At 40.3% G+C, this 10,856-nt stretch overlaps 1 protein-coding gene across 1 annotated transcript in view; it reads left to right on the top strand.

The window, feature by feature from the left end:
* The window catches only part of SCN11A (sodium voltage-gated channel alpha subunit 11), a 131,540-nt gene extending 124,303 nt beyond the window's left edge, over positions 1 to 7,237 (top strand). Inside the window, exons 24-26 of the mRNA XM_069084573.1 lie at positions 389 to 668; positions 5,668 to 6,072; positions 6,127 to 7,237. Coding sequence (XP_068940674.1) covers positions 389 to 668; positions 5,668 to 6,072; positions 6,127 to 6,764 — 1,323 coding nt within the window. The 3' untranslated portion in view covers positions 6,765 to 7,237. The remainder of the gene's footprint in view (positions 1 to 388; positions 669 to 5,667; positions 6,073 to 6,126) is intronic.
* The last annotated feature ends 3,619 nt before the right edge of the window (positions 7,238 to 10,856 follow it).

The following is a 10,856-nucleotide window of genomic DNA, read 5'->3' as shown; positions in this document are numbered from 1 at the left end:
TTTATTCCAATGAGAGGGAACTGGCTGTTTCACAATAATCGTTGGGGGTAAAGCCCATTAAAACTAGTGAGAAAGATGCCATTGAATGGTGGTAACTCTACCATTGAACCTGTTGGAACCACTGTGTGTCATAAAATGTGATCTCAGAATGACATTTGAGTTATCATGGTTGAACCTCAAAAATGCCTATATTTCATTTCTCATAATATCTAGACCATAGATCCACCTAAATATTTCCAAAGTGAACTTTGGGAAGACAAAATCATTTTCTCCTTTGAATTCCATGCCTGTAGTTTGGAGGAAAGCCTACTAATGGATGTTTCATGTATTTACCTCTGTGATAAGATTCTTATAACTTATATGGATCTTTCTTATTTTCTTTCCTCAGAACACATGCCAAGCTTTTGTGTTTGATGTAGTCACAAGCCAGGCCTTTGACATTTTCATCATAATTCTCATTTGCCTTAATATGATCATCATGATGGCAGAAACAGACTCTCCCGAAGGAGACAATACACAAAAGGCACAACTTCTAGAAACCCTCAACTCCGTCTTTGTACTCATCTTCACAGTTGAATGTCTCTTGAAAATCTTTGCTCTGAGGCAATACTACTTTGCTAATGGTTGGAACTTATTTGATTGTGTGGTCGTGGTTCTCTCTATCATTAGTAAGTAAAGATGGTGGCCAGGGTTTATAACTAGAGGCTTTGAGAAATCTGTTGAAGTTAACTACAGTTTCATAAACTATACATACCCAATATCATTTTAACATCAATCTGCATGGCATTTTGAAAACTTGGCTAGCTTTGTTAATGTCACTTGATACTATAAAATCGGGAGAGGTTATGGCCTAATTTCATCTATTTGGTTTTGTCCATTGTGGAAAAATGAAATGCAAAATCTCAATTCATTAAACATTTATGAAGTGCCTACTGTATACAAAACATTATAATGTCTAGATCCCAGGTGAAATCAAAGTTTAATTGGGATCCAATTTTGCCCTCATAGACCTTACAATTCAAGTCCAGCAGGGGAAAGTGACACATGCAGAAATAACTATAATACAAAACTCAATTCAACAAGTAGTTATTAAGTTATGAGCATGGACTCCACTGCGTACCCAGGATACAAGGACAAAACATAAGAGTCCCTCTAAGAGTTGTGATTCTATCAGAGGTAGAACAAGCACAGGAATCAGTAACTATACAAAACTTTTAAGAGGGAGAGAGAGCATTTTATAGAGGAGCTAAGACGTACAGCAATAATAATAATATTTGTTCACAGTGTAGCGCTCTTAGGATAGCAAAATGCTTTCTTCACCAGTCACAAGACGTATCTCAAGTACCCCCAGAAACTAAGAGTTGGCAGGAACCTTAGAGATATGCAATCTAAGTGAAATGTGGCCGAGAACCCCTATACAAAATCGATTACAACATGATAGGACTCAGTCAGTCAATATTCAAGGTTCTCTAGTGAGGAAGAACCCATCCATTACACTTGGGACAAATCTTATTCCTAGGGACTTTCTTTCTTACATTAAATTTCAATTTGCTTCTTTTTAACTCCCACCTATTATTTCTTATTCTGAATTCTGGGGCCAAGTGGAACAAAGCTAATTCTTTTAAAATAGTTCAACCCTTCAAATCTTTGAAGATTCAACTCCTACCAGGTCCCCTTCAGTCTTTTCCAATGCAAACATTCTCTGTTCCTTCAATTAGTGTTCATACAGCATAATCTCCAAGCCTCTTGCCATCCTGGTTCTCTGATTCTGTATACTCTCTATTTTCTGTACTTCATAAAAGTGACAGAGAATGGAACAGAGCTTGGTCCATCTAGGGCAGAGGATAGCAGTATTGCTAGCCTCGTTTTACAAATGAGGCCACTCAAGCTCTGAGAGGTGAAAATAACTGTCCTCCAGGTGACACCATTGCTAAGTTGGAGGACTCAACATCCCTCTAAGTACTGTGTTCTTTAACGATGATGATGATGGCAGTGGCAGTGATGATAGCTAGCATTTGTAGAGCACCTTAAGGTTTGCAAAACACTTTGTAGATGTTATCTCAATTGATTCTCACAACAACCCTGGGAGGTAGGGACCATTATTATTTTTTTTTATAAAGCAATCGGGGTTAAGTAACTTGCTCAAGGTTACACGGCCAGGTGTTTCTGGGTGGGTGCTAAGTGTCTGAGCCCGGGATTCGATCTCCAGGTCTTCTCAACACTGGAGCCGGTGCTCTTACTCGCTGTGCTACCTGGCCGCCCCAGGTAGGGACCATTATTGCCCCCATTTTGTAGATGAGGAAACAGTCCCAGAGCTTAAGTGATTTGCCCAAGGTTGCACAGCTAGAAATTGATAGAGAAAGGGATTGAACTCAGGTCTTCCTGACTCTAAGGCCAATCCTCTATACCTGTGCTATCTATCTCTTTGCCTTCATACTCTTGTACCAGTAAATTGATGTAATATAGCTTAGAATGTGAAAAGAAGAGACCCAAAGTTCAAACAATCCCACAAGATCCAGGGTTTGAATGAAGCTGAGACTTCTCAAATTAAATAATCCTAATCTTCCCAGTAAACTAGGAGATAAGGTCATATGTAAAAAGTAAGGGGATATGGAGTGGTATTGAGGGCTTGAGGAATTTCAGAATCAGTCGAATGGCACCTCTGAAATCTTACTCAACCTGTGGGAGGAGGATTCGAAAAACCAATGTCGATGAATGCGTCAGAAAAATCCAAAGTACTATGTGAGACCAAGGTAGGAAAATTCACTTACACTTGGGTGGGGCTGGAGCAGGGGAGAGGACATAGTATTAAAAAACATCCAAGTCAGTGTCAACAGATATGGGTCTCCCCACCATCTAGGAACTTTTGATCTGAGCCACTATAGTCACATGATAAAGACATAGCAGCAACTGATCTTCAAATAAAATGAAGCAAAGAAAAACATTCTGGGCAAGCAAAGGGATAAATACATATCATGGAGTGTTGGGATTCAAAATCATAGTTACCATCCAAATAAGGAAACCAAGATAGCCAAGGAGCAAGAGAACATCCATCTATGGACTCTTCCTTCCTTCCCAAATGTAGCAGAAACATTTAGTATCCTTTAGGATGCTTGCCCCTGACATGACAAGAGCAGGACAAGCCAACCCAGACCTCCGATAAGCTTCCTCCTAATCTCTATCTGCTCATCAAAGTACAATTCTTACCCATTCCATAAGAGTGTAAGACATTCTGAATCTTACACTCAATTTTGTTTTGCTCCTTCTGTTTCTCACAAGCTAAGTTGGTAATTTCACATTTCTGTTGCTCATAGTCCTTTATTCATACAAATATTCATTTTCTTTCTTGGAGGGGAGAGACATCCTGCCCTCCCTCTATCTGTGAGAGCCCCACACACTTCTGCTGGACCCAGAATCTGGCTCAGATTCTGGGGTTTGGTGCTATGGGATAAGGCAGTGAATCCTGGATGATCCTTTGGGCCCTCCTATCCCCCATGGATGGAAAGTACCAGAGAGAAGAAGGAAAAGAGAAAAAACAGATGTTTTTTCTTTTAGACTAAAAGAGGACGAAGGGCTAGGGTTTGCTGTGTCAGCCCAAAGGTCCAAGACCTTCAGCACTGAACTGGGACATCAGAAATGGCCCCGAGTCTGCAGATTGGAGGAGCTTTCCCTATTTTCCCCATCACTTGTGTTGGGTAATGGTGAATTTATAGAAGAACCATAAAATACCCTAAGCTATTATCATTATTATTATCATTTATTATTAATATGAATGAGAACTCACATTAATATTGGCTTTAGTGTTTACAAACATTGTCCACATAGAATACCTGTGAAAGAAGAAAAATACTTTTATCCCAATTCCACAAATGAGGACATTGAGCCTGAAAGGATAAATGCCATGATCACACAGCTCATAGTGGTTTAGCCATTAGCTAGTTGTTTGATTATGGTTGTGTGCCTCAATCACAAATCTATTAGCAAACATGGGGTGTGTGAATCCTGGTTCCTTTTGTTTTTTCCTCTTCCTACATAGTTTTGACATCCCTGACTCACTCCCCCACTCCCTCACCTCCATATCCAATCAAATATCAGTTCCTGTTGATTTCACCTCTGCAGCACCTCTCAAATATGTTCATTTTCCCTTCTGACACTGCTACCCCACTGATGCAGACCCTCATTAGCTCATGCCTGAATTGTTGCAACAGGCTCTTTGTGGGTTTGCCTATCTTGAGGATCTTCCCACTCCAATCCATCCTTTACTCAGTCACCAAAGTGATTTTCCTAAAGTGCAGGTCCAACCATGTAGGTCCACCCTACTCACTAAACTCCAATTATTCCCTTTTGCCTCCAGGATCAAATATAAATTTCTGTTTAGCATTCAAAGTCCTATATAACCTAGTCCCTTCCTTACTTTCTAGGCTTCTTATACCTTTCTCACCAGATCTTTGATTCAGTGACATTGGCCTCATGGACATTCCATGAACACAACACTCCACCTTTGGGCTCCAGGCATTTTCTCTGGCTGTCCCCCATGCCTGGGACCCTCTCCTTCCCCATCTCTGCCTCCCGCCTTCCTTAGCTTCCTTTGTGTGCCCACTCAAATCCCATCCACTGTTGGAAAACTTTCCCATTTTTTCTTAGTCCTTAGTCCATTCTCTCCATTGGCTATTTTTAATTTATCTTTAATACAAAGTGGTTGTCCATAATTATTCATATGTTGTCTCCCCCATTAGACTGAACTGAGTTCCTCAAGGGCAAAGACTACCTTTTGCCTTTCTTTGTATTTCCAGTGCTTAGTACAACGCCTGGTACATGTCAATATTGAGTAAATGCCTCTTGACTGACTGAAAAAGCCAGAATAAGAATCCAAAATCAGAAGAAAATCACCAAAACATACAAGGAACTTTTTTTCTACTGGAGCCCACTCTTTGTATTTGCTCTCATGCTCTCATCCCTAAGGTTCATCACAGAAGCAAAGGATCCTTGAGAAGGCAATGAGATTATAACCCTGCCCTGGAGAGGCCATTCCAAACCGAGCTTAATAATCACCTGATTCCTAGCTCTCAAATTATATCTGACATTTTGAGAAAAGACCCATTTCTTAGGGACATACAACATGAACCAAAATTGGTAACGTTTAAGAATATTGGGAAATTAACCTTTTTATTTACCCAGGATTCACACTCCATATTTACCCAGGTAAATTGTCGATAATTTCAGTTCTTTAAAATGCATTCTAGGTAAAGGGTCCAGGCTATGTGTTGGTCCTTTGTTTTCAAGGTGGACCAAGGCATCAGGGAAATGATGACATGACTGGCAGGTGACCTTGATTGGATCTGAGTGAGGAAGTCACTAGTCTCACTTTCTCCTCCAGAGCCATCTGGGTCCGGTGACCAGATATTCATCAGGGTGACTGGGGGATGGCCCAGGATGCAATGGGACACCCTGGCCATTTTGGGCTAAGGCCTTTTCACCTACTCACTTAGAGTGAGGTAACACCCATTCAGGGAATGGGCCTTTTTAAGAAGGGAGTCAAGGGATGGCCCAGGCAAAGGGCCCAACTGTGTTGAGTAAGCAACACAATCTGTAGCTAGAAAAAGTTATATATTCACATGAATTCAGAATGTTTTCTGGAAAATTAATTATTTTATTTTTTTCCTAAAGGTTTTTTGGTTTCTCTACTGGAATCGAGAACGACAATTCCGTTCCCTCCTGTGCTCTTCAGAGTCATTCGCTTGGCTCGGATTGGCCGAATCCTCAGGCTTGTTCGAGCAGCGAAAGGAATCAGGACTCTTCTTTTTGCACTGATGATGTCACTTCCTTCCCTATTCAACATTGGACTTCTGCTCTTTCTGGTCATGTTTATCTATGCCATTATTGGTATGACTAATTTTTCAAACGTGAGATATGAGGCGGGGATTGATGACATGTTCAACTTTCGAACCTTCGGCAGCAGCATGCTCTGTCTTTTCCAAATCACTACATCCGCAGGCTGGGACGCCCTCTTAAGTCCTATGTTGAGTTCAAGATTTTCATCTTGTGGCTCAGAGAACTCTTGTAGTTCTGAAAGTTCATCTTGTAATTCAGAATTTTCGTCTTGTCCCAGAAATGTCGTTAAATCAGATAGTGACTGTGTGAGCTCTGTCATGGCAATTACATTCTTTGTCAGTTATATCATTATCTCCTTTCTAATTGTTGTAAACATGTACATTGCTGTGATTTTAGAAAACTTCAACACAGCCACTGAAGAGAGTGAGGATCCCTTAAGTGAGGATGACTTTGACATATTCTATGAAACTTGGGAAAAATTTGATCCCGAAGCAACACAATTCATTGAATACTCAGCACTCTCAGACTTTGCGGATGCCTTGCCAGATCCCTTACGTGTGGCCAAGCCAAACAGAAATCAACTTCTAGTGATGGACCTGCCCATGGTCAGTGGCAATCGACTTCACTGCATGGATATACTGTTTGCTTTTACCACAAGAGTACTGGGGAACTCAGAAGGTATAGATTGCCTTAAAAGCCAGATGGAAGAGAAATTCATGGAGGCCAATCCTTACAAGAAGTTATATGAACCAATTGTGACTACCACAAAGCGCATGGAAGAAGAGAGATGTGCTGCTATCATCCAGAAGGCCTATCGACTATACATGCTGAAGAGTAATGCCAAGAAAGCAACTTCCTTAGCACATCAGATAGTTTGCAATGGAGCCATTGGTAACTTAGAAGTACCTGATGGCAAAGTACACTTTGACTGACATTAATTGAGATCAATCAACAGACTTATCAGAGGCAACTTTGCCTTTTTACTATGATGAAGCATAGGGAGGAGTCAGTGGCTTAATAAATATCCAATTGGTGGCTGAATTTTTAGGTTTTTTAATTATCAGGCAAATATTTATCTAAATATGCAAGGAATACTTTAAAATATGACTTAAGCAATCTCATATTATAATGCTATACATCAAAGTTTCCATTTCTTTAAAAATCAGATACTGTATTAATGCATGAAAGGAAATTCATAAAGGGCTGGAGAAGGCTCATTAATGTCTTGATTATATTTAAATGCCATTTCTACATCCACAGATATGATATGGCACCCTGATATAACACCTTGCTTATAAGAATAATCATATACAATGACCTTGCATGCTAACTAGGAAATGCTGGTGAATTAGCCACTACAGATGCTTCGTGTTGTCATAAAAGAAATGTAGCATGTTTAAAACATTAAGAACATATTAAATTACCAATTTGCATGTTACCTACAAAAGCATTTTTGACTTTGTCATGAACTCTTGAAAAATTAAATGTTAATTCTTGTTATATGTAGATGTCATTACTTTTTGATGACATGCCTTGGGCTTACTTTCTTGTCTTCTCATTTGATTAGGAATAATACATGGTAGCTAAGAATTTAGTGCTTTACTTAGTCCAAAGGGCCTTACTTCATAATGACATGGCGGTGTCTTTTAGTTCTTAAGGGCATATTGATAGACCTCAGTCATTGGTAGATCCTACAGAGCTGGAAAAGCTTCATGTCTAAGTTCTGGCAGACAGGCTGTCTGCTGGTCATTTGTAGATAGCCTGGCAAAATTCAGGTAAGTTTATCAATGGGGGCATTCTTTTGGATGCATCAACATATGAGGGCCAGTAAAATGTGGAGGGGATTGATATATATCCAAGAAACCACAGTCTTAAAGAATGAGGGTAACCAGTCTCATCATGTGCCATGATCAGTGCCCCATCCTCTTTAGTAGTCAAGACCTTGGATTATTTGGCTGTTAATCAAGGCCTCTCCCATCTCTGGGTTGTGGCCTTAGCTCATTGATTAGGCTTCTGTCCTACCAGCCCTTCATTTTGTCCTTTTACCTTCTGTGTTTCTTTGAAAATACTTACAAAGACATGCTTGCATACAGGTTTTAATAGTGGAAATGAACTAAAACCAGTCAATCAATACCCAGGCACCCAGCACTCACTTCCCCAGGCTGCCAGTTCTTGATCCATCTTGACGTTGACCTCCCTATGGCAAACAGTCCCAGAACCAAGAACTTCTCTTTCCTTTGTTGTTCCTAGTGAGGTGAGGGCTTTCATGTAGGCAGATCAGCATTTGTTGATGTAATGTGGGTTCTTGGGGTACTTTCTTTTCCTCCTGCAGATGTGATGTGGGAGCAGATCTGCATCCAGGGTGCCTTCACTTTTAGATGGGCACACTTTTGCTTCCAGATCCCCAGCCCTAAATGAGTTACACATTCATTTTATTTCTCAGGTCCGAGTCCTGGGCAAATCCAAAAAAGTTTCTGCTTTGCTCTCAAAGTCCAATCAATGTAGTCACAGAGAGAGAAAAGACATTGTCTCCTACAATCAAGTTGCAATTTCCCAGTGTCTCTGCCCGTGTTCCAACTCATTCCTTTCAAATCTTGCCCTTACTTTTTACTTCCTCCATCACTCCTATCATTCACCATACTCTGTTACACTTGTCCCCAAAGTCTCATGTAGGAAAGGTAAAGGACCTGCATGTATAAAATAAGGGGAATGGAGTTACTGCTTTGGGAGGGAAAATTCCTGGTTTCTATAACTAGTGTGAGGACATGTCCCCCCAAATGGGAGCTCTTCTCCAAGCTTTCTTGCCAGCAAAATGAAGTGAATAGCTGTAGCCAACAACTGGCAAGAATGCAAGAAGTGGGTCCACACTCAAGGAGCTCCTGAGCCTGGGAGAAAGACCCCCAATGACCCCCAAACCATTCAAGAGTAGTTTAAGGTCATGCAATAAACAAAATGCCCAATTCATCAAATGACTAGAGAAATCATGTCACCACAAGAAATGACTTTTTTAGATGACTGAAGTCCCAAAATAAATGGGAACATTTTGAATTTTTAGTGGAAATCTATGACTAGGCAACACAAAACTGGGTCTACCAGGAAGCCATTGGTCTTCCAGCTGGAAGTTGCCACTCTTAGTCAACAGAAGTGGAACATTGTCTTTAAAAGGCCCAATATAATGGTAATCCCATTAGCTATATCTATTTAAAACATAGATACAACAAGGAAAGGAAGGAAGGAAATAATTTATTAAGCACCTCTGATATGCACTTTACAAATATATTATCTGATCCTCACAAGAACTCTGGAAAGTGGGTGCTATTATTACCCCCATTCCACAGATGAGGAAGCTGAGGCAAACAGAGGTTAAGTGACTTAGCCAGGTTCACATATATGCATTATAAAGATATTAACCACAAAACCCATACCCTATGCTTTTTTATAATGATAATGTAGCCTGGGTTTCTTGGAGGCTATTCCAGGGAAGCTCAAGCTTTTGGTAGATTCTAATAAACTGGAAAGAATTCAAGTATAAACCTTGAAATGAACTGTGATTATGTCACTTGAGGACCAGCCTAGGGAAATAGGAAAGTGTTCTTACCACCTGACTGGCCACCAAGTGACCCATGGAACAAGCATGAGGGATTGCAAGGTCCTCTGCAGCCCCTGCTGCTTCCATATTGACAAAACAGAAGAAAAGAAGTCAGAGGGTGATGACACAATTTGGAGAATATTGACAAACAGCAATTTAACTGTTGGTTAACAAGGATCTTTGTCAATGACCAACAAGTTGATCAATGATTAGAAGAATTAAACTCATTCTTATAAATGAAACAACTAGTAGAATACAAGCTTCTTGAGGACAAATATTGTTATTTTTTCCTCTTTTTATCCACAGTGTATAGTACAGTGTTTTATGTATTCGTAAGGAGTCAAACAAGGTTTGTTGAATTAATCTATGACCAGAAATGGATGTGCTTCAAGCCAAGAGTATGGGAGACAAAAGATGGGCAGCCTGGGTTAGTAAAGGCAATGATAAAGTCTCCAGCATTTTGGGGGTATTGTGGGGGATTTTTGAAAGGTCCAGGCAAGAATAACACAGAATAAGTTGTGATGTTCATGAGTAGACAGACTACACACACAAATGAAGTCCTTAGAAAAATCAAAGTACCCCCCAAACAGTATGACTATTGCAAAGACAGCATACATTGCAAAGGCAGCATGGCATACAGGAATCAGGAACCCTGAACTCCAGTCCTAATACACGACTACCTCACTCTGTGATCTTGGCCTTCTCAGGACCTCCATTATTTCAATTGTAAAGTGAAGAGAGAATTCCTTGTCCTTCTTTCCTGGAGCTAGTGTGAAAGTCCAATGGAATAGGTGTACTTTCCCCCAGTTCTGCCCTTTTATAAAACTTTAAGGCTTGCCATATTATTCACTTTATCCACAGAGGTGGAGAACAGAATGAGGGCTTTGCACTATGAAGGGAAGACTTCTTTGTTGGGCACCTGGGTATGCCAACAGAGAAAGGAAGAAGGGGTACCAAAAATAAACATTATCAACAGGGTATCAGGGAAACCCTGGCACTGGCATTCAAGCCATGCATATAAGAGAACTTTGTAGCTGTTGGCCATATCTAATTAGTTTTTCATAGAAGCAACTCCTTAGCTTCTGCTTCTGCAGCTCCTGCCTTTCTCCTGATTCTTACTTCCACAAATCCAAAGGTGGGAGGACACAAACCCAAAGTGGAGATTGGTCAATGAAGAGGGTTCAGGGAAATATCTGCCCAAACCCACAGTCATTCATCTCCAATGTCTTGATATCCTTGATGATTCTTGCAAAAGGTATGTTCAAGAGAGTGCTATATTCCTCCCTGAGTCATAAGTTTTTAGTCCTTTGCAAAATCAGTTATGATATAAATGAAATATGTAAACATACAATGTGAGCATCAAAATAAACATTAGCATTGAACAGGACAAGGATTATTAACTCTGGGTCCCAGGTAATCATCTCAAGATCTCATT

The sequence above is a fragment of the Petaurus breviceps genome, unplaced genomic scaffold, assembly GCF_028583685.1.
Source record: "Petaurus breviceps papuanus isolate PSGF00001 unplaced genomic scaffold, PetGlider_PUasm1.0 174, whole genome shotgun sequence".
In the NCBI taxonomy this organism is placed as follows: Eukaryota; Metazoa; Chordata; class Mammalia; order Diprotodontia; family Petauridae; genus Petaurus; species Petaurus breviceps.
Note: the sequence above shows the minus strand (reverse complement) of the source record. Positions and strands in the feature narration are given on the sequence as shown.